The sequence below is a fragment of the Balaenoptera ricei genome, chromosome 5, assembly GCF_028023285.1.
Source record: "Balaenoptera ricei isolate mBalRic1 chromosome 5, mBalRic1.hap2, whole genome shotgun sequence".
Classification (NCBI taxonomy): Eukaryota; Metazoa; Chordata; class Mammalia; order Artiodactyla; family Balaenopteridae; genus Balaenoptera; species Balaenoptera ricei.
Window position 1 is genome coordinate 122,515,733 of NC_082643.1, and position 25,441 is coordinate 122,541,173.

The 25,441-nt window shown below is 37.7% G+C and overlaps 1 protein-coding gene across 5 annotated transcripts in view; it reads right to left on the reverse strand.

Moving 5' to 3' along the window:
* The window catches only part of PRDM5 (PR/SET domain 5), a 204,433-nt gene that overhangs the window by 40,383 nt on the left and 138,609 nt on the right, over window positions 1-25,441 (reverse strand). For 3 of the 5 annotated variants that reach the window (XM_059924242.1, XM_059924241.1, XM_059924243.1), the window contains one exon: window positions 6,696-6,781. The exons of the other annotated variants lie outside the window; for them this stretch is intronic. In XM_059924242.1, the coding sequence (XP_059780225.1) occupies window positions 6,696-6,781 (86 nt within the window). The remainder of the gene's footprint in view (window positions 1-6,695; window positions 6,782-25,441) is intronic. 5 annotated transcript variants of the gene reach the window in all.

The following is a 25,441-nucleotide window of genomic DNA, read 5'->3' on the forward strand; positions in this document are numbered from 1 at the left end:
TTGTCAGGCGTATGAGATCCAACTGATTTTAAGTTTTCACCTCTTACTCTCAAAGCCTAGGGAAATTCAGGGAACCACTCCTCAGATCCTAGAATGCCTGGACCCAAAGTCCTACTTTTAGGACCATCATGTGGCATGCCAAAACAGTATTCTTAACCAAGAAGCTGACGTTCTTTGCTGGTGATTTTAAGAGAGCTGACTAGCTCAAGAGCAGAGCTGCACAGAGAATAAGAAGGGGAGGCACTCTGCCACGGGGGTTGATGGCAACCCCCAGGAAGAATTTCCACAGAGAAAAAGGGGAAAGAAAGGGAGAAAAGGACAATGTCAGTCCCTAGAAAGAAAGTTATTTTTCAAATGGTCTGATTTTCCCTTTTACAGAGAAAAGGGAGCTTACTGTGATAGAATAAGCATGTTCCATTTCATGCAGGTATGTTTTCTGAGCCAAATAAAATAGAATGGTATCTTAAACGATTCATTTGCAGGCCATACAAAATCCCCCAAGAAATATGTGGGTTCTAGAAACAATAAAAGATTAATTCCAAAACGAAATTAAAGATGTTTTCGAATAATGGCAATGAGCCAGATCCTCTTGTCCCTACATCACAAAAGCTGATGAAGTTTAGAAAAACAAAAATTAAAAAAATTCAGTTTTCTCTAAAATTGTAATAAACTTAAAAATTATTGGATTTTTAAAAGTCTCTTCCTCTTACCTGGATATAACAACAGAAATGGATGAGCATGTTTGGCCTCACATACTCTTACACAAGTATGAGCTCGGCACCTCCTCCTTCCTCTCCCCCACTTTCTCTCTCTCTAAATCGACTACCTACTCTTCCTGTCTGTGCGACCTCCCCATCCCCCAAAGTGCCCCTTCTAGGATCTCAGGTTCAGCCCCCTCCCTACTTTCCACCACCTACGTGTACTGCACGCCCAGACTTTGTCGAGACTCTTTCAAAGGTGTCTCTCATACAAGTTCCCTACTTTCAAACCCCAAGGCTGCCTGGTGTGGGTGCTCTGTCTCGTTCAGCCGCTTCCAGCATGCCTGCCTCGGGGCCCCCGCCTCCAGTCCTGCCTCGATTCACTCTCAAGGATGACTTCAGAGCAACCTTTCCAAAAGAGGGCTGATGATGTGACCCACCCCTCAGAGTAAGACACACCACACAAAACAAGATATGTTTCCAGGATTCAGACCAACCCCTCGGTCCTAGCCCGTCTCAGCTGCAGTCAGACTTCAACGTACATCCTCGGACTTGGTCCCAGGGGACAGGCCACCCCAACTGGGTCTGTACGTACTGCTCTCACTTTGTCCGTGTGGTTACATGTGCCCAGCATACCCTCCTCCACCGTCCTCAGAGCTCAGCTCAAATACCACCCTCTCTCTCTAGCATTTCTGGAATCAACTCGCCTACCCGCTACCTGATTCAGCAGACTTGCGTCTGCATCTGTCTCCTAAGTTTTTTAGGCATGCCTCATAATGTGTTCATGAGGATTCCAAGCTGACTCTCTTCCTTAAAAGACCTCGTTCTGTTCTTAACCAAGGCTACCTTGAGAAATTCTATCCCACGCTTCTGGAGCTAGGGAGCTCCTTCTTGCCTCTTCCCCTTGACATCCACTGCTCAATCCTCCTCCAACATCTTCACCCGTAAGAAATTAACTCTTTTCTTTTTCCTTCAACATCAAGCTTACATTGCTCCCACATGATTCACCAGCCGGATGCTCTGGTCTGAATTTTTGCATAGTTTACAAGTTGCTACAACGTTGTACCACCCCAAAGCCTCCAGATAAATCCAGCAGTGCCTGATGTCCAAGACACCCACTCCAGTCTGGCCTTGGAGACCCAGGGTCTCACTACAAGGTGTCTAAAGAAAGTGCAACGTGCACACATTTGTAAACCCACCAAAAATCTGAACTGCCTAAGGATCAGGGACAGGAAGTTTCACGGAAGAAAATGAACAAAATATAAAATGACATAAGAGACTTGCCGTTACTTTTAACCACTGGCAATTAATTCCATTTTAATATTTTTATTAACTAATCTGGTTGTTCCTGCAAACAAGGCTGGAGACTCAGCTGTAATCTTAGAACCCTGAAACCTGTGTAAGCCAATTGGGTGTTTTAACTGGTGTTCCAAAGGCAAGGTTTCTGAAATAACTTTCTAATTGGTCCAGGTGTTTTCCATGTTGAACATCAAAAGTGATTAAACAAGACATGAAGCTTTCTGTGGTAAAACGTTACAAAAAACAATGTCTTTGAACTTAATGTTTACAAAATGGATACTTATGAGCACTTATGTTAACTCACTGACAGCGAGTGTTGTGGCTCAATGTGTCTTAACAATATAAACCTGAGGTCCATGATTTTCAGGTGATCTATAGTTCCTAAGTATAATGTACTAAAATGGACTTGAGATATTACACATAAAGAGTTAAGAAATGACATTTATACCTCAGATATAGTTTAGGGTGGTCAAGAAGACCTTTTAGACAAAAGACAACAGAGATGGGGTGGGGGGATGGTCCTGGAACTATGTCTGGAGCATCTCCAAGCCTAAAAGTCCCGGGAAAATTAATATTATCACTGAGGCTGTTTTATAATTCTTGGTTGAAGCCACAGTGTCCAGACTAAGACACCTGTCCAACACCACCCTAAAGAGGCCCTACTCCTTCCCAAAAGCTGTTTCCTTCATCACCCAAGCGAGAAGGTGGATGAGGAGAGAACCTACAGAGAGAGATAAGGAACTGCTCACAAGGCCAACACCCTCACTGAAGCTCACCAAGCCTAACCCCTACCCCACTCAGGTCTAGTGCTGAGTAACAAGCACCAGCCGACAGGCAAAGGCAAAGACCACTTCTGTGGCAAAGACATGCAGGGTCTGCTAAAACCTGATGATGCAGCAGAACTACTGTGGAATCCCCTGGCCCTCCAGGCCTCCCACTAAGATCATGGAAATGGCAGACCACCTGGGGAGGAGATTAAAGCCTACGGTAACTATAGCAACAACATAACCCAAAGCCAGCGTAACTACTTACTGGATTAGCTCAACCTCTCGTATTAAGGGCCTGGCAGAAGAAGAGGTGTGCCTACTTCCAGGCATAAATAGTATTTACCTCAGTCTATACTATTCTTTCATGCGCAGTAATAGGCATTCAATCAAAATTCTGTGTGACACACAAAAAGCAAACCCTCCCCCAACCCGTTACCAAGAGACAGAATAGAGGACACAACGAGACTGGAAGATGGCCCAGATGGTGGAACTACCTGAGAATTTAAATAATTGTAATTAATATTGTCAAAGAATCCAGTGATAAGGTGAACAACATGCATGAACAAATGGGCAACTGCAACAGAGACATGGAAGCTATTTTTAAAAAGCCAAATGGAAATATTAGAAATGAAAAACATGATGATATCAAAGATGAAATCCTTCAATGTGCAGACTAAGCACAGTAGAGGAAAGAATCGGTGAAACTGAAAACACTCCAAGAGAAATAAGAAATTAGAAACACAAAGATACAAAGAGACAAACAGAACAGAACTACCAAGAGCTATGCGACAATATCAAACATTCTAACATATGTAACTGGCACCTTATTAGAAAAAGAGAAATAGAAAGGGACCAAAGAAATATTTGGGGAAAAAAGCTGAGAAGTTTCCCAAATTTAGTAATAATAAACCAGAAATATAAGCAGGATGAATAAAGAAGGACATATCTAGTACATCATAGTCTAAGTGCTGGAAACCAAAAATAAAGAGAATATATTGTGGGAAATGAATAAATTACCTGCCCTCGCCTTGAGTCCTGGCCTCTCCGTGAAAGACTAATGATTGTTTAGCCTTTGAGCAAAATTTAGATTTTAGCAAAATCATCTCCCACACTTGGGGCCCTTGCTGGATCCAATAAATAATTCCCAAAGTGAAGGACTTTGTGTTCCTTCCCTAAGGCGTCTGTGCAGTTTCATAGAATGCAAATCTGGGGGGGGCTGGCGTGGCATGCAATTTTGTGTTGTCTCACCAAAACTTCTCAAAGATGCAACCTGCTGAATGATACAGTTGTTGTTGTAATGGAATTAAAAGCTTTTGATATAAGGACAAAAAAAAAATGTCTGGAGTTAGAGCTATCTAAGTACTAAATGTAAGGTGAATAAAACATTGAAACTGAAAAGTGTTACAATCCAAACGTAATGGTATCTTTTGAATTGAGTCTTACAACCCCAAATAATATTGGAAAAATCATAAGCTTTCAGAGATTGTTCCTCTACAACGCTTTTTAAAAAGTCTCTTTTGGTTCTTGATGTTAATTTGATTGCATTAGCTAATAACCTTAACTAGCTTTTGAAAAGTTGCACTGATATGCAAAGAATATCTGTAATGCTTAGGAAACAGGATTTCAAAATGATGCAGTCTGTATAAATAATGCGTGAAAAAGAAAAATTTTTAAAGGGTTTGAAGCAAAACCCAAAAGGCCTCTTTGTACCCCTTTACCGTACCTCTTCCTTTGCTCTCTACTAATTGTATGGGATTCTGTCTAAAATCCTGGGGCTTCTAGTCGAGGCCTTCTCTGGTGTTCCCTTAGTCACAGGCTGGGATTTGCTTTCTTTTTGGGAAGTCAGTGCCTGAGAGCTGCTAAAAAAGATACCACCAGCACCTGGACACCCTGAGGCATTCCGGGATCCTGGACTCAAGGCCCAAATATTCAAAGGAACATGAGACTTTTAAATAAATTTTAAATGAACTTTTGGGTTCATTACTGCAGTTTGCTTAGTTTAAAAATATACAGGAAAGTATATCAGAGTCAGTGGAATGAGAAAATATTTAATTGAATAAAATGTATGTAGTGTGTGTATAGTAGGTGAGGGGGTGGTCTCTGAAGCCAGACTACCTGGGTTCCAATCTTGACTCTGCTACTCACTTGCTTGTGCCTCAGTTTCTCATTTTTAAAGAAGAGATCATAATAATACCTACCTCGTAGAGGCTTAAGTGAATTGTTAAATGCATTAATGAATTGCTGTGAGGCTTACATGAATTAATAAATGTGAACTTCTAGAATATAGTACCTGACGTGTGATTAGTGGCCTTTGTATTTAACTATCAGTATTATTCTCATTAATAAACTTTGTATTAAAACAAAGTAAAAGCCAAAACAGGTGAATTGGAAATATTGTATCACCCTTTCTTGAGAAAACACAAAAGGTAATTTTTTCTCTGCAGTAATTTGAACAGCCTCTTCTGAGGTATAATTATAGGTATAATTATAGGTATAATTATTTGGTTAACCTCATGAGTTTTGATAAGAGAAACCAGGGCTCCTTTGCCTGTAGGTTGATATCTTTAAAACACATTATTGGCACTACTGTGACAACTGCACACACATAAAACAACCTCCTAAACTAAACTAACTTAAACCTCTTTAATAGGGCTCGCTGTGAAATAAATATTTTGAGTATCTACATTTAAGTCATGCTGTGAACAGTAACATTTGTCTAATCCTTTATGGTCTATGAAGGAATTTTATACTTAGCCATTACTCCAGTTCCTAATATCCATATACTATGAATATGATATTTTATATCATATGAGAAATGCAATGTGGACTTGCTCTAATGAGCACAGAAGCCCCCTCTCTCCTCCACCACAAAGAGGAGTATTTTCTTAACAGGACCTCAGAGGTTATCTTTTATGGCCTACAGAACTGAAGTGGAAAGCTAGCATATTATTACACTGGAAAGGTATTATTATTATGTGTTTTCTCTAAAGTTTCATTTTACAGCTCAGGTAAAAAGCGAAATCCAGGAGAAGCCTAAATTAGAATTGCTCTTAAGGGGATTAGGCATGTCTCTTAAAATTTGAAAAAATATGGCATTTACATACAGACCATAAGCACTTTTAAAGACCAAGCTGAAGAGAGCTGTGTGAAAGGTAATGCAGCGAAAAGATGGGACAGAGCAAAATCAAGAAGAGCTATTTAAAAACAACATCAAATTTTCAAGTGGAAAGTTCATGTAAAGTATCTAATTGTGTCCTAAACTGAACAGTGAGGTAAGAAATGTAGCTGCACGGAAGGTGAGCCACTCATTTATTTTTATAGCGTGTGAGGCAGATGCTTGAGTCTGAAAAAGCCATAAATAACAGAATGACAATAGTCCAGTGAGAGGTGCTGACAGCAGAGGCACAAAGGGCATCCTCGGAAAAAAGAATGAAAGACAGCACCGGGCACGCCCTGTAGAGCAAGAATCTGTCCTTCCTTGTTTGCCACCTCCCATGATAATTCAAATTATTTTCAATGTCTTTCTTGCAAATATACTTGCTCATATGCATTAATTAATGGTCACATGCTGACAGGCGCACCTCTGTTCAAGAAGTGCTGGCATTTGAATTACTGGCAAATACTCTGCCAGACAGCATGCTTATATTTTTCAGTATTAAAATGCTACATTCTTTTTACTTGGCAGTTTGTCATTTATAGCTCCTATTACTCCTAAAAACTGGTTCACAATTCAAAGAATGGGGATGCTTTGGGAGTTTCGATTTTCGTTTCTTTCATTGTTGTGTCTAAAAAAATTATCCCCAAATGTTCATCATAAATATAAACATATGATTTTGGATATACTGCCTTTATTTTCTCAGGTAAAGTTAAAACTTTTTAAAATAAGTATGGATTTTATAATAAATATTAATGAGAGAGAATATAATCTTACCCTGGTGTGAGTACGAATGTGCATCTTCAGCCCGTCATTTTTACTGAATCCTTTTTCACAGTAAGGGCATTGATAGGGACGCTCACCTACAAGATAAAGGAAAGCTTCCCGTCAGAAAAATCTAAAGCAGCAAAGCAGGCATGTACCGTCACTCCTCCCGCACCAGATCCTGGCCACCACAAACACTCCTGCATTGCCAAGAAAAGGCTCAGGCAGAGCACGGCCAGTGGACGAGGCTTTCCCTCCTGCGGAGAGGCTGTGAGCCCAGAGCAATTCCAGCACTCAGAAACAAGCAACATTCAGGCTCACTCCATTTTCCCTTTAATATTTGAGCCCAAATTAAATCTCCTAATTTTAAGAATCTGTTAAAATGATTTTGTATCAATTTCTTCTGTCACCATACTGCACATTACAGGGATCACTGTTTCACCGATACTTTGTTTTTTAAAAAAGATTTCAGAGGCTAAAGGCTCTTTGGTGGGGCTAATGGCAGACTCCGGGAGGGCTCATGCCAAGGAGTACCTCCCAGAACTTCTGCTGCCAGTGTCCTTGTCCCTGCGGTGAGCCACAGCCAACCCCCGGCTCTGCAGGAGGCCCACCAACACTAGTAGATCACCACGGAGCCCCAAGAAGAGTTCCCTGTGCTATACACCATGTGGCTGACAGGGTCTTGGTGCTCCGGCCGGGTGTCAGGCCTGAGCCTCTGAGGTGGGAGAGCTGAGTTCAGGACACTGGTCCACCAGAGACTTCCCAGATCCATGTAATATCAAACGGTGAAAGCTCTCCCAGAGATCTCCATCTCAATACTAACAGCCAGCTCCACTCAACAACCAGCAAGCTACAGTGCTGGATACCTTATGCCAAACAACTAGCAAGACAAGAACACAGCCCCATCCATTAGCAGAGAGGCTGCCTAAAATCATAATAAGGTCACAGACACCCCAAAACACATTGCCAGACGTGGTCCTGCCCACCAGAAAGACAAGATCCAGCCTCATCCTCCAGAACACAGGCACCAGTCCCCTCCCCCAAGAAGACTACACAGCCCACTGAACCAACCTTATCCACTGCGGGCAGACACCAAAAACAATAGGAACTACGAACCTGCAGCCTGCAAAAAGGAGACCCGAAACACAGTAAGTTAAGCAAAATGAGAAGACAGAGAAATACACAGCAGATGAAGGAGCAAGGTAAAAACCCACCAGACCAAACAAATGAAGAGGAAATAGGCAGTCTACCTGAAAAAGAATTCAGAGTAATGGTACTAAAGATGATCCGAAATACTGGAAATAGAATGGAGAAAATACAAGAAATGTTTAACAAGGACCTAGAAGAACTAAAGAGCAAAGAAACAAAGATGAACAACACAATAAATGAAATTAAAAATTCTCTTGAAGGAATCAATAGCAGAATGACTGAGGCAGAAGAATGGATAAGTGACCTGGAAGATAAAATAGTGAAAATAACTATCGCAGAGCAGAATAAAGAAAAAAGAATGAAAAGAACTGAGGACAGTCTCAGAGACCTCTGGGACAACATTAAACACACCAACATTCGAATTATAGGGGTCCCAGAAGAAGAAGAGGAAAAAAAAGGGTCTGAGAAAATATTTGAAGAGATTATAGTTGAAAACTTCCCTATTATGGGAAAGGGAATAGTCAATCAACTCCAGGAAGTGCAGAGAGTCCCATACAGGATAAATACAAGGAGAAACACGCCAAGACATACATTAATCAAACTATCAAAAATTAAATACAAATAAAAAATATTACAAGCAGTAAGGGAAAAGAAACAAATAATATACAAGGGAATCCCCATAAGGTTAGAGCTGATCTTTGAGGAGAAACTCTGCAAGTAAGAAGGAAGTGGCAGGACATATTTAAAGTGATGAAAGGAGAAAACCTACAACCAACATTACTCTACCCAGCAAGGATCTCATTCAGATCTGACGGAGAAATTAAAACCATTACAGACAAGCAAAAGCAATGAGAATTCAGCACCACCAAACCAGCTTTACAACAAATGCTAAAGGAACTTCTCTAAGTGGGAAACACAAGAGAAGGAAAAGACCTACAATAACAAACCCAAAACAATTAAGAAAATGGTAATAGGAACATACATATTGATAACTACCTTAAATGTAAATGGCTTAAATGTTCCAACCAAAAGACACAGACTGGCTGAATGGATACAAAAAGAAGACCTGTATATATGCTGTCTATAGGAGATCCACTTCAACTTAGGGACACATACAGACTGACAGTGAGGGGATGAAAAAAGATATTGCATGCAAATGGAAATTAAAAGAAAGCTGGAGTAGCAATTCTCACATCAGACAAAATAGACTTTAAAATAAAGACTATTACAAGAGACAAAGAAGGACACTACATAATGATCAACAGATCAATCCAAGAAGAAGATATAACAAGTGTAAATATTTATGAACCCAACATAGGAGCACCTCAATACATAAGGCAAATGCTAACAGCCAAAAAAGGGGAAATCGACAGTAACAAAATCATAGTAGGGGACTTTAACACCCCACGTTCACCAATGGACAGATCATTCAAAATGAAAATAAATAAGGAAACACAAGCTTTAAATGATACATTAAACAAGATGGACTTAATTGATAGTTATAGGATATTCCATCCAAAAACAAGAGAATACACTTGCTTCTCAAGTGCTCATGGAACATTCTCCAGGATACATCATATCCTGGGTCACAAATCAAAACTAGGTAAAATTAAGAATATTGAAATCATATCAAGTATCTTTTCTGACCACAATGACATCAATTACAGGAAAAAATCTGTAAAAAATACAAACACATGGAGGCTAAACAATACACTACTAAATAACTAAGAGATCACTGAGAAATCAAAAATGAAATCAAAAAATACCTAGAAAAACTTGACAATGAAAACACAACAACCCAAAACGTATGGGATGCTGTGAAAGCAGTTCTAAGAGGGAAGTTTATAGCAATACAATCCTACCTCAAGAAACAAGAAACATCTCAAATAAACAACCTAATCTTACACCTACAGCAATTAGAGAAAGAAGAACAAAAAACCCCCAAAGTTAGCAGAAGGAAAGAAATCATAAAGATCAGATCAGAAATAAATGAAAAATAAATGAAGGAAAAGATAGCAAAGATCAATAAAACTAAAAGCTGGGTCTTTGAGAAGATAAACAACATTGATAAACCATTAGCCAGACTCATCAAGAAAAAGGGAGAAGACTCAAAGCAATAGAATTAGAAATGAAAAAGGAGAAGTAACAACTGACACTGCAGAAATACAAAGGATCATGAGAGAGTACTATAAGCAACTCTATGCCAATAAAATGGACAACCTGGAAGCAATGGACAAATTCTTAGAAAAGCACAACCTTCCGAGACTGAACCAGGAAGAAATAGAAAATATGAACAGACCAATCACAAGCACTGAAATTGAAACTGTGATTAAAAATCTTCCAACAAACAAAAGCCCAGGACCAGGTGGCTTCACAAGCAAATTCTATCAAACATTTAGAGAAGAGCTAACACCTATCCTTCTCAAACTCTTCCAAATATAGCAGAGGGAGGAACACTCTCTAACTCATTCTATGAGGTCACCATCACCCTGATACCAAAACCAAAGAAAGATGTCACAAAGAAAGAAAACTACAGGCCAGTATCACTGATGAACATAGATGCAAAAATCCTCAACAAAATACTAGCAAACAGAATCCAACAGCACATTAAAAGGATCATACACCGTGATCAAGTGGGGTTTTTCCCAGGAATGCAAGAATTCTTCAATATATGCAAATCAATCAACGTGATACGCCATATTAAAAAACTGAAGGAGAAAAACCATATGATAATCTCAACAGATGCAGACAAACATTTCAACAAAATTCAACACCCATTTATGATAAAAACGCTCCAGAAAGTAGGCATAGAGGGAACCTACCTCAACATAATAAAGGCCATATGTGACAAGCCCACAGCCAACATCGTTCTCAATCGTGAAAAATTGAAACCATTTCCTCTAAGATCAGGAACAAGACAAGGTTGCCCACTCTCACCACTATTATTCAACATAGTTTTGGAATTTTTAGCCACAGCAATCAGAGAAGAACAAGAAATAAATGGAATCCAAATTGGAAAAGAAGAAGTAAAACTGTCACTGTTTGCAGTTTACATAGAGAATCTTAAAGACGCTACCAGAAAACTACTAGAGCTACTGACTAAATTTGGTAGAGTAGTAGGACACAAAATTAATGTACAGAAATCTCTTGCATTCCTATACACTAATGATGAAAAATCTGAAAGAGAAATTAGGGAAACACTCCCATTTATCACTGCAACAAAAAGAATAAAATACCTAGGAATAAACCTACCTACGGAGACAAAAGACCTGTATCCAGAAAACTCTAAGACACTGATGAAAGAAATTAAAGATGATACAAACAGATGGAGACATATCATGTTTTTGGATTGGAAGAATCAACACTGTGAAAATGACCAGACTTCCCAAAGCAGTCTACAGATTCAGTGCAATCCCTATCAAACTACCAATGGCATTTTTCACAGAAGTAGAACAAAAAATTTCACACTTTGTATGGAAACACAAAAGACCCCAAAGAGCCAAAGCAATCTTGATATTGAAAAACGGAGCTGGAGGAATCAGGCTCCCTGACTTTAGACTATACTACAAAGCTACAGTAATAAAGAGAGTATGGTACTGGCACAAAAACAGAAATATAGATCAATGGAACGGGATAAAAAGCTCAGAGACAAACCCACACACATATGGTCACCTTATCTTTGATAAAGGAGGCAAGAATATATAATGGAGAAAAGACAGCCTCTTCAATAAGTGGTGCTGGGAAAACTGGACAGCTACATGTAAAAGAATGAAATTAGAACACTCCCTAACACCATACACAAAAATAAACTCAAAATGGATTAAAGACCTAAATGTAAGGCCAGACACTGTAAAACTCTTAGAGGAAAACACAGGCAAAACGCTCTATGACAAAAATCACAGTAAGATCCTTTTTGACCCACCTCCTAGAGGAATGGAAATAAAAACAAAAATAAACAAATGGGACCCAATGAAACTTAAAAGCTTTTGCACAGCAAAGGAAACCATAAACAAGACGCAAAGACAACCCTCAGAATGGGAGAAAATATTTGCGAACAAAGTATTGACAAAGGATTAACCTCCAAAATTTACAAACAGCTCATGCAGCTCTATGTTAAAAAAACAAACAACCCAATCCAAAAATGGGCAGAAGACCTAAATAGACATTTCACCAAAGAAGATATACAGATTGCCAACAAATACATGAAAGGATGCTCAACATCACTAATCATTAGAGCAATGCAAATCAAAACTACAATGAGGTATCACTTCACACCGGTCAGAATGGCCATCATCAAAAAATCTACAAACAATAAATGCTGGAGAGGGTGTGGAGAAAAGGGAACCCTCTTGCACTGTTGGTGGGAGTGTAAATTGACACAGCCACTATGGAGGACAGTATGGAGGTTCCTTAATATCTAAAAATAGAACTACCATATGACCCAGCAATTCTACTGGGCATATACCCTGAGAAAACCATAATTCAAAAAGAGTCATGTACCACATTTTTCATTGCAGCTCTATTTACAATAGCCAGGACATGGAAGCAACCTAAGTGTCTATCGACAGATGAATGGATAAAGATGTGGCACATATATACAATGGAATATTACTCAGCCATAAAGAGAAACGAAATTGAGTTATTTGTATGAGGTGGATGGACCTAGAGTCTGTCACACAGAGTGAATTAAGTCAGAGAAAAACAAATACCGTATGCTAACGCATATATATGTAATCTAAAAAAAAAAAAAAAAGGGTTCTGAAGAACCTCAGGGCAGGACAGGAATAAAGACGCAGATGTATAGAATGGACTTGAGGACACTGGGAGGGGGAGGGGTAAGCTGGGACGAAGTGAGAGAGTATTATGGACATAAATACACTACCAAATGTAAAACAGATAGCTAGTAGGAAGCAGCAGCATAGCACAGGGAGATCAGCTCAGTGCTTTGTGTCCACCTAGAGGGAGATGCAAGAGGGAGGGGATATATGTATACGTACAGCTGATTCACTTTGTTATACAGTAGAAACTAACACCCCATTGTAAAGCAATTATACTACAATAAAGACGTTCAAAAAAATCATTACGCTAAGTGAAAGAAGTCAGACACAAAAGGCCACATATTATATGATTCCATTCATATGGAAGTCCAGAATAGGGACAGAAAGTAGATTAGTGGTTGTCTAGGTCTGGGGGTGGAGATGGGAAACACAGGAGTGATAGCTAACGGGTGAAGTGTTTCTTTTTAGGGAGATGAAAATGTCCTAAAATTGACTGTAGGGACAGCTGCACATATCTATGAATATACTAAAAACAACATATTGCACACTTTAGGTAGATTGTATGATATGTGAATTATACCTCAATAAAGCTGTTTAAAAAAAAAAAAAGATTTCATAGTCTATCTCAGTTAAGGAGATGAGTTTTAAAAGAACTTCATAAAATTGGTGTATGTTAAACAGAACCATGTTCTGTTATAACTGAGTAGATGTTACTTCTAGAGATTATTATTTAGAAAACAGCCAAACCATTTTTTTTAAACAAGCAAGCATACTTATACACATCACACTTTCTAAAAAATTCTACTGTAAGCTGACAAAAATATGACAAAATTTAATCTCCAGGAGGAACCTGAAGCTGCCCAGTGGTCAAAGCCTAATTATTCAGAAGGGACAGTAACTTAGAATCACTCACTTACTGTTTCTTTCATTTATTGATTCTTTCATTTACTGATTCTTTCATTTACTGATTCTTTCATTTCCTTCTCCTCAGAGACAGGCCTTTTGACAAGCGGTGTGCCGATCCTCTGCTCTCTCACATCCCATTTGATTCTCATTCTCGTTCAATCACGTGTTACCCGAGTTATGCCAGCGAACGCCCCCCTCAGGTCAACGATGAGCTCCTAGTGGCTCAATCCAATGGTCACTTTTCATCATGGCCTTCCCTGACCTCTCCCCAGTTGCTTCACAAAATGTCCAGCCACGTTCCTGGGCCTGGAGGCTGCATGGCACAGGGGGCTTTGCCCTGTTCTCTGAACCCTGTGTTGTTGGCGGTGACATCACATGGAAGCAACTGGGGCAGAGCTCCCAGCGCAGCAACTTACCCGCCTCTCCTTGAGGAGCGTTCAGGTCACTCCCTGTGAACTCTCTCTGAAGTGGGCACTGTGAGAGAATGACAACCACCCAAGATAGAAAAAACAAAAACAGAAACCTAAAAATAACAATGGCAACACTAACGAGAACAGGACTCTTTAATGAATTATCCAGACTTGCCAATTTCTTCTGTGAGACAAAAATCAACTTTTGCACTAAGTAAATCGACCTGGATTCTTTACTTTACTATGGCTGTGAACCTGGGAAGGTGTGGCTTTTCATACACACGAAAGATAAAGGCTTAGAGTCCAATTTATTTGAAAAACTATGAAAATATAATTTTATTTTAACCTTAAGTCAATAATATGTGTTTATCTTTATTCCAGATCTCTCTGTTGAACCTCTGTCTTGAGATATCCATATGCCCACCCGGTATCTTCATTTGGATATCTCACAAACAACTCAAATTCAGCATTCATGAGCTTTATCCTCTGATCCTATGTGTCCTGTATATCCTGTCCTGATTAGTTATACCACAATCATCCAGCTACCAAATAAGAAACTTAAACAGCCATTCAAGATGCCCTTTTTTTACTCACTTCTCCCTACATCTAACCTCTTAAGTCATATTAATTTCACTTCTCTGATATTTCTAGAATTTTCTTCCTTGAAGGTGACAGCAAGAATGAAAATAATATTCATAGCATCAGCAGCAGAAGTAGTAGCAGGAACGATTATTAATTGATTTCTTAATCATTAACCTTCAACCATGCACACACAGAGAAAAAGAACTGGAAGAAAACCGCAAGATGCTAATGCTCATGGGAGTAACTCCTGCATCATAGAAGTCCAGGTAATTTTTTATTTTCTTCTTCATAAAGTACAAAAAGCAAAGTAATTTTTTAGATTTTCAAAGTAAATGTTTTACATTAATGCTAAGAAGAATGCTAAAATGTTTCATTCCTATTTATCTATTAACAATCAAATCAATCTAGATAATAGATAAAGCATGATAAACAGTAAAGTGGTTGACACGAAAAGTTGTTTCACAAATTTTTAGCAATCATAAATTAATATTCACAGCTATTCTCTTTGTATCACAGAGCTTTATGTGTGGTATTACTCTCCAAATACCAATAGAATAGCCAGCAAAAAAAAAAAAAAAAAAAAAAATCAAAGATTTACAGTCATCAGGTTATATGTTAATTAAACCTAATGTAGTATATTGAATTATTATTTTCTTTCATGATAGCCAAAATTGATTAAGCAAGGAAAGAAATATAGATAATACTAAGGAATTTTAGAGAATGGAACAAAACAAATTCATTCCCCATTTTACCTGGTGTCATAATACAGAAATTTCCACTACAGACATGAGCTTTTTCTCCTCTTTCAGAATCTGATTGTTCTGAGTTTGAATACTGCTCATCCTCTCCTAGGTGTAACTCTGGGGAAGTCATGCAACCTCACTGAACCTCTGAAAAATGGGACCAAACATTCAGGTTTGTTTAAAGCAGTCTCTATGCCAGTTACCACACGACAAGTAGCACTCCCTTTCACTTACACGAGTGACCCAACTGGGACAATAAAAACGTATGGTCACCTGTTACGGATTGAACTGTGCCCCCCAAATTCACATGTTGCAGTCCTAACCCCAGTACCTCAGCATATGACCGTATCTGGAAACAAGGCTGCTGGAAATGTTACTAGAGTAGTCTGGGTCCCTAATCTTATCTGGCTGGTGTCCTTGTAAGAACATGGCCTTGTAGAGACAGAGACACACAGGGAGAATGCCAGGTGAAGAGTGGAGTTACGCTGCCACAGCAAGGAACTACCAGAAGCCGGAAGAAAAGCCTGGAACAGATCCTTCCCTGGTGCCTTCAGAGGGAGCACAGTCCTGCCAACACCTCGCCTCCAGAACAGCGGGACAACAAATTTTTGTTGTTTAAGCCACTCTCTGGTACTTTGTTACAGTCCTAGCACACTCATACAATCACCCTGCTCATAATGGAGGCGATTATTATCTTCACTGATGTCTGTCTGTCTGCCTGCTGTCTGCGAGGCCTGTGTAGACTGCTCAGGAGAGAAACTGGTACTCTAGACGGTCAGTGTTTCCACCCCATCCCCACTCCAACCCTGAGATCCAGTGATACCGAGTTGATAGGTTTGGGAAACTTGGGTAAGTCCCACTCCACTCATTCATTCCACTACCCCAGGATATAACTCCAGTTTTAAAGGATGTCACTGGTAAATGGCTTTGATAAACAGAAGTTATTTGAAAACTAGAGTATGAGGTTTGCAAATCAGCCTAGGCTACATTAAGCTGCTACCCTCTCTACCCTTTTGGCTGGAGCATGTTTAGGGCAAGCCTGCCTCTCTTAGACTCTGAGGACAAAGCTACCTGCTGTCCTACACAATCTAAAGCTGAAGGTTACGTGTATAAGTCAACATGTTGATAAATAGTAAAGTTATTTGTCTAATTTGCATATTAAAGACAAGCTGTTATTCTTAGGGGTTTTTTTTCACATTATGCATGTGATATTTTCCCTCATTACTGCAAGTTATTGTGATGAGTAAGTTTCCAGGAAATATTTTTGTCTACATATAAAATTATCCTGGTATGAACAGGAATTTTCTTGAGTTAACTCTAAGAACAGATCTTTTTTCTTGCTTGAACACTGCCAGTACATAGGTTCTGATGTACAATATGGTGCAAATCCAAGTAACGATTACTTTTAAATACCTGGTAGATTTACATACTGACCGTTTACATTTTGCCTAGGCTCATAGCAATATTCAAATTCTGACTAACATGAAAATTAGTTTATCTTAAAACTAGCTAAAAAAATTGAGCTTAAAAACCAACGTAAATGGAAATAATACAAGCAATAGCTGAAACACACAGAGCCTAATAGGAGGCTCTGTTCTACGGTTCAGAATACTTAAGGTATATTAGTAATTCTATTTCTTGGAACAACATTATGATCTAGGAATTCATATCTCTAGTTTACAAATGAGGAAAGTAGGCACAGAAAAGATAAGTGATTTGCTCAAGATGACACAACTATTAAATAGTGGAATCAGAATTTTAACCCTTAATCCTTAACTCTTATACCATAACATAAATTAATAATATGGCTAGTATTTTATATAAATTAGGTTAGACTTTCTAAAGTTACTGACAAAAACTCTGCTTCTTGCAATTACAGCTGACATTAACCAGATCTTTCTGACTGGTACACCGAGGCATTCTTTTAGTTACCAAAGCTCATCAGGAAAAAGTCAGGGGCAGGTTAGGAATGTTATGTTATATCTCAAAGCAGATCCCAAGCGGATGCAAATACTGACATAATATTAAACTATGCCTTGAGAACTACTTATAGGTAACCACCTTCAACATTTAGAAGGGAAAAACAGTACTGGCAAATATCCCATACTACACTGTGAGATTTAGCTACCAGTAGCTAGATTCAATAAGCATAGTAACATAAATAATATTGAAGTGTACTTAACAGCAAAATATTTCTCATTTAACTAAGGAAAATAGATGAGTTCTTTGCATCTGCTTCTTTCTTTAAATTATGTTCTGACACTGAATATCATTGAAGTCCACTTGTGTTTTCTTCAAAAACATCAAGGAACATACAGAAACATGATGACAACTGTAAAAGGTTGATTTTAAGCTGACTTTACAAGGTGCCACAAAGTAGGCAGTCCATGAAGCTAATTTATTCATTCATTAAATAGATACTTTTTGGGCACATACCACCTTCTACTTACTGTCCTGGGCTTTTGGGAATGCAGTTGCGAACAGATTCACAAAATCACAGCCTCTTCAATTTTACTAGTGTAATGAGAAAGACAAGTAAACATTAAGAAAAAAACATAAGATAATTCCAGATACTGACATTGTACGAAGAAAATAAAACAAGGAGATAGGTTTAAGAAAGGCCTCTGGTGGGAGTGCACAGGAAAAGGACTTAGGAAAAGGTCATTAGGAAAGGCAAAAGAATTGAATGAATGTAGTACCTAGATGCCAATTCAAGCACACTTTTTTGTGACCCTTAATCATTGAATTGGAAGCATTTTAGCTTACTGGACTTGAAATAGGTGCCTCCAAATTCTCACTGCTGGCACACCTGAGACAGAAAAAGCTTAAAAGTATTTGAAATATGCAAGAGGGGCTGTGTGGATATTCAGAAAAGAGCTCCAGAAAATTGCAGATGGCCTTCCAAAGGCAGCTGGTGGTAATGAAAGGGGACATCTGGGTGCCACATGGAAGACTTTACCAGAGTCTAGCCTGGTCCCCAAATAAGTTACCTTGAGTCTTTTACAAAGAAAATGCATTATGACCACAACCATCCACTGGCAAGTATGGGCAAAAACAATAGGAAAAAAATCTGATTCTAGTTTAATATAGGCCATTAATATTAGAATTTATTGACTTTACCATTATTTTGTGCAATATAATTAAACACATCAGAAGAATTCCAGGCCTCACTAAAGGATTAGCATACTAATATTAAAACAATACCTTAAAATGTGTGAAGGGAATTCAGGCTAGCATGAATCTTCATGATAAAAGGAAAGATCTTAAAGCCACTAAACCACTGAACATCCATCTATTGCCATGTAATCACCTCAACGTCCCTCTTGACCAAATCCTTTCTAAAGGTCTATGTTTACACAACATGAAATTAGTACAGAAAAATATTGCAAACTTTGATATACCTATGTTAGATATCTTGATATTCTTAAATTTAGACCATGGATTTAATTTTAGATATGAACTTGATCACTTTGTCAGAAGCTCAGAAATCAAATATTATTTCATACCACTAAACACACTGAATGCAAAAAACTTAGTAATATTGACCGTAATCAATTTTTTTTAAAGATTTTTTTTGATGTGGTCCATTTTTAAAGTCTTTATTGAATTTGTTACAATATTGCTTCTGTTTTATGTTTTGGTTTTTTGGCCACGAGGCATATGGGATCTTAGCTCCCTGACCAGGGATCGAACCCGCACCCCCTGCACTGGAAAGCGAAGTCTTAACCACTGGACCGCCAGGGAAGTCCCTTTACCACAATTTTTAAAAAAGCGTACGGCCAATGAGCCTTATACTTTGAGAGATTTTTAAACAAGTGGAAAAGTTTACTACACAATGTATGTTTTAAGACATTTTGATTAAAGTAAAAACAGACTATTTCCAGAAAGCATTTTAATAATTTTAACTTTTATTCTGTTAGTGTATTTTTAAAAACCTATATAGATTTCAGGGAACTCCCATAAATCTCTGAAAATATGAAAAAATGTACATACAGAGAAAATGCAATTTAAGATGGAATAAGGTCAAACTCTTATTTTCGATGAATCCAAAATAAATAATGTTTAAAGAGTTAAATTACATAATGTTTAAGGATTTTGGAGCCATAGTTTTAATTTTTACTTTGATTTTTCTAAAATTAAGTTTTGGACACGGCCACTTTCAAATGAAAAAGCAAACCTCAGAAGTGTATGTTTCATGAAAAATACTCTCAGATGGTTCCACATGGTTGAACTTCAAAATATATATATTATACGGGAATTCCTTAGAACTTTATATTTGATTTTCACAAATATCATGGGACTGGCTTATTCTGCTATTGTGGACTAAGGAAATTGTTACAAAACATCAAAGTCACTCATTCTAAATGAAAATTAAACCAAAGATATAATTGTGTAAGCACTACCCAATCATTTTTTCCAATTCCACCATTCCAAACCCCTCAACCTATGGAGCATGTAATAAATTAGCAGCACACCATAGAGAGAAGTGAAATGTTATGCTGACTAATGGGAGTAGCTCAAGTTCATTCTTGGCAATTTGCTATGAATTGAAATACTTTTCTTCTGCACCGAAAAGAGTCACGACACCCCACTGACCTCACTGAACCCCACGTAGTTAGTCCTGGAATACTATTCATCAAATCCTGTGGCATTTCACTTGCCATCTTCAAAAAAAAGACAACAAAATCTGAACTTTACAATTACAGAAATACTCTACTTTTAAAAGTTTAAAGAGTTTACTACTGTAAGGAAGTGGGCCATAAAATGTAAAAATCAAAAGGTGACTGAGGGGACCTTTGCTTTGGCCACCTGAATCAAAACAAACTGAGTCTTTTTTTAAAAAAATGCAAGTTTCTATGGAGCTCCAAAACAGTAAAACATGCATTATTTTCCTTAAGAGTCTTCAGTTACGGTATCCCATCCTCATTTCTGAAAAGATGCCAAATCAAGTGAGGTGAGGTTCACTGGGAAGAAGAAAAACAGGAGAGCCATATGCCCACTAACTTTCTAGTCTGAAATAATAAAAGAGCCAGACCTACTTATGGGTGGAGGGCAAAACAAAAACAGTTTTACTGATGCAAACAAAACAGGATATGAGATGCAGAATACGAAAGGACAACAGTTAATGAATATTTTAAAAACATAATGAACTAGGAAGAGAAAGTAAAAGGTTTCCTACTCAGGATGCCCTGGCTTGGGCCAACCAGGTATGTAAATGACCCCCATTACATGTCATTTTGTCTGAAGGGAGCAAGACGCCTTCCTCAGGTCCTCGATATGGGTGCTGACAGAAGCAAAGTGGATTGTTTAATAGGAGAAACCTCAGCACAATCCAGACACTGAGGAAGTTTTAAAGGTTCTGACCAGAAAGAAAAACTCCTACATGGAGTTCTCCACACTGCTATGTGAAGAGACACTTTACAGAAAGGTTGGTAAGTAAAATAAGGTAACCACTGATTTGGTTTTGCTGTTAGGGAGTCAGATTTTGGTGGGAAAATCATTAATCTTTTCACCCAGTAGTTTTCTGTCTTTAGGAATTTCTACCAGAAGTTTTATTTAACCCAGTATTTACGAGCATAGTTTGTGAAGAGTGGTCACGCAGTGATGCAGCAGTTAAACCTTAGGTGCCTGCACACAGAGGGGTTTTCCTGTTCACAGGGCCAGCAAGGAAGAATCAAGAGTATAAAACTGTGAGCAGCAAGGAACCCAGAAAACTATTCTCTTATCCAAAACCTAGAAAAGCTATAAAACCTCCCCCAGGCCTGAGGCACAACTCAGAACTACAGAAAAACAACACACAGAGAAGCTGTTCTTGAGGGGAAACATGGTAGCAATGGTAGGAGAAAGCACGTATCCGAGGCAATCAAATCTCCTTCGGTTTTCCTAAACTAAAAAAAAAAAAAAATGCTGTGTTCCAGATTTAACAGAGGCAGCTATTGATAATATTAGCTAATAATTTACCAATAAAGCTGCTGAAATACAGTTTCAATAATGAAAATCACTGCATAGGCCACTTCCGTTTTTGAGGATCCCAGTAGATCAAAAAAAAAAATAAAGAAATGATAAAAATAGAGTTACATAAATGATGATATATTTTAAATGATCCATCTTATCATGGTCCCTGTGACTGTACTATTAATTCATTTGATGACTGTTCATCACACTATATTCCAAGACAATGTCACTCCCTCACTCTTCCCTATGTGCCCCATAGCCCAGCCTATGACTAACCTTGACATAAGCATTATAATTTTTGCATTAAAAAACTAGGGCCTTTGGTATTTTCAAAAAAAGTAAAAAAAAAAAAAAAGATAATCACATTACCAATGAAAGTCAAAATGAATGTCTCTCCCTCTTAAGTTGTTATATATGTTTGTTACTAGCCCAAAATCAACCAGGGAAGAGATAAATACAGAAAAGAGGAAAAAATGGTTTATTCCGCTGATGTGGTTGATCAGAAATTATCTGAAGTATCAAAATCACACTGAGAAAATAAGAATCATACATAGAGTTCAAGACTCTACCTATGAGTAAGACTTCTTAGGGAAAATCTGAAGCTCTCCATCTCAATCTCTGAAGTATGATGGGGGGGTGCGTAGAGGAAATCTTTTATTTCTATGCAGATTCTATACTCAACTATTCTGTTAACTCTTAGATTACCTGTGGGTAAAAGAATATGTGATTTGACCTAACGTTAGTAATTAACCACTTAGAAAATAAAGATAGCAAAATAAATTCCCTCTCAAAATATAGGGGTTATCTAATTATAAAAATGTGAAAAGACATGTTTAAATTTTCATTTGTGTTTACAATGACTGTTAATTGTTTATTTTTGTTTATGACTAATTGTAATTGTTGCCTTATAGTTACTTATAATTATTTATAGCTACTGTTTTTATTAACTTTGGATAAATATTCTACAAAGAATGAAAAAATTCCTTTAGAAAAACTATTAGAGAAGAAGGAAAAACAGTGGCTAAAATCCAAGTATTATCAAACCATGATATACCAATTCTTTATTTCTGAGATGATCACAGGTAGTTACTAAAAAATTAAATATTTCCTAAGACAGTGATTTATTACTACATTCAAATAACAGTGTGCAAGCAAGCCTAGAACAGAAGGGCCAACACAGCCGGTATCTATTAACACGGAAAGCTGGTTGGAACTGTAGGCAAGTAATTAACCTTCTGGCCCAGAGCTTTAAAACCCCAAAAGCAGTTCCTAGAATTTCTTTCATAATTTATGAACGACGGATGGAATTCATGTCACAGTCCATGGATTCCCTCATGGAATTAACCCCAGCTCTCACTGACCCTAAGAAGCTATAAACCAACGGGAGAACATGCTCTACTATTTCAGCTGACCCGCAAAGTGCCATCTCTGTCATTCCAACATAGGAAGCTGGATGATGAATTACAGAGCTGCCTGCCAGGCACAGACCTAAACATTCACCTTCACTAACGATGATGGCAACACACAGTCCCTGCACCCTCACTCACCCCAAACCAGCCTGTTTGACGGCAAACCCTCATCAGTGTTCTAGAGATGATCTATATGCTGCTGCTAAAGGTTATAAAAAGATGATGACGACGACACTGGGACTAGAGGGTCAGACCTTATATTAAGGGAGTATGAATACCTGTGATTAAATACAAGTAGGAATAACAAAAACAAAACACACAGCACAGCTGGCAGCAAGAGCTCACATCATAGCATGCTTACACCATGCTAGGCACCGTGCAGAGTTCTCTGCCTACACTTTCAGTTGTTCCTTGAAACAAGGCTACGAAGTTGGTGCTTTTATTACACCTGTTTTTCAGGTGAGGAAACTAAGCTTTGAAGAGGTCAAGCAATTTATGATAGCTCATACAAGGAGGAAATCAATAAAATGGAACTTGAAAACCTGTAATCTGACTCTAGGATCTGACGCTGGATATAAACCAGGTATAAAATAATATGGTATCATAGACGGTTGATTCTGTGGTACAGAAGTTTCTCCATATCTAGAGTTAAAGACCTCAGTTAGACCATAATTAACAAACTACATACTCTCAAGTTTCCAAGTCGAGGTTATTATCCTCAATTGGTTGTTTATCAACATGATATCATCTAACGTTATGCATTATGGAAGGAATTTACATAATTCTAGGGTGAGTTCGAGAGTAACAGTAAAGGTTAGGAGGCATGGTAAAGAAGAAGAAATAAAAATACCAGCAATGTGATATACTGGAAAAAGTTTAAGCCTTAGTTTAGTTCTAGAAGAATCACATATAAATTATGTAACCTTAGCAAATCATTATATTTTTCTGGGCATTAGTTCAATTAAAAGGCTTGAACTAGAAAACTTCTGAAGTTCCTTTCTTTTCTAAAAGTGAAGACTGTTATATTTTAATAATCTATACAAGCAGATGTCTTGTGCACACTTGCCATGCATGTCCTTATTCTAATCACCTAATTATGAAGAATGAGTGGACTTTAGAAGGTGGATACAAGGTTTGTGACAAATAATATTTTCAATGTTAATGGAAAAACCAGAGTTTTGCCATACTTCACCTTAGCAGTACGATATGGCAGCAATGGGAACAGAAGACGGAGAGGCAGTAGACAAAGAAGAAAGAAGGTGAACCAAGGATACAACTGGTTGGTTATTTAAGGTAGTAAAGGAAAAAACTGAATCGAAACATGAAAGAATTGGAGAGATTTTTAAAGTGTAGTTTTTAAACACTATTAACAAAAAAAAGACAATAGAGACATAAATAGGAAGATCTCTCCCAGCACTCAAAGACGGGTAGTAATCCAATAGCTAAGTGATCACGCCTTACAGAATGACCACAGCCATGAGTCAATAAAATAAAGCCTGCTGTAAGAAAGTTAACACGAAGAAAACTGCATTTAACACTACACAAAGCAATACTGTCACTATACCAAATAGGACATGATGAGAGATACCAAATGGCAAACTGGAAGAAAGAAACATAAACTGAAATCACATTTCTTCTTCATAAAGCTTAGTGTTGTTTGATGTCACAAAAAAGAAAACTGACTTCCCCCGATATTGATGTACAGTTTGAATACCATAAAAACAAAGTGAAACTGACTCCTTCAACATAATGGGAAAATGATGAAAAGACTATTACCTCTATAAAAATCTCATCACATTGCAGTGTATTCAAATGTACATCCATCTCACTGAAAGGCTCAACTATCAATTAATAATCATTTCCCAGAAATAAAAGAAGTAATCTGTCCAACTATATGACATCCTGGAAAACAAAAAATTATGCAGAAAGTAAAAAGATCAGTGGTTGCCAGGGGTTGAGAATTGTGAGATGAACAGACAAAGTGAAGTGGATTTTTAAAGCAGTGAAAATACTCTGGATGATATCATAATGGTGGATACATGTCATTACACATTTGTCCAAACCCACAGAATGTGCAACACCAACATGGAACCATAAGGTAAACTACGGACTTTGGGTGATTATAATGTGTCAATGTAGGTTCATCAATTATATAGTAAACATACCAGTCTGGTTAGGAATATTGATAGTAGGGGAGATTACACATGCATAGGGGGAGGAAGTAGATGGGGAAATCTCTGCACCTTCCTCTCAATTTTGCCATGAACCTAAAACTGCCCTAAAAATAAAGTCAATTAAAAAAAAGAAAAAAGAATCTGGTGAAACTAAACTTAATCATCATTTTCTCTGTGTTACTGTCCACTATAAAAATGAGTCAGAAGTAAATGACCAAGTAAATGCTGCTTAAAAAAAAATCAAAACACCAAAACACCTTTCATTTGGCTCTAAAGCATAAAATTTTCATACTACAGAAATAATATAATACTTTCAGAATTTCACTCATCTTTTAAACTGGAAAAGTTATAAAATTTTTGTGGTACTAATAACAACTGTGTAGCAGCTATGTAACCGTGTAGCAAAAAAAAAAAAAAAAAAAAAAAAGAAGAGGTAACACAAAAATAAAACAGAATTTGAAGTAAAAATATTTGGATCTTATTACTTTGGATAGGTCATTTGCTTCTCTGAATCTCAGCTTCTTCACCTAGAAAATGAGAATGATATTGGAAACCCACCACACTGACTATGAAAGGATTAACTTAGAAAATATTTGAGAAAGGTTCTCTCCTTCAATAAACTTGATTAAAAACCTGAGCTAGGGGCTTCCCT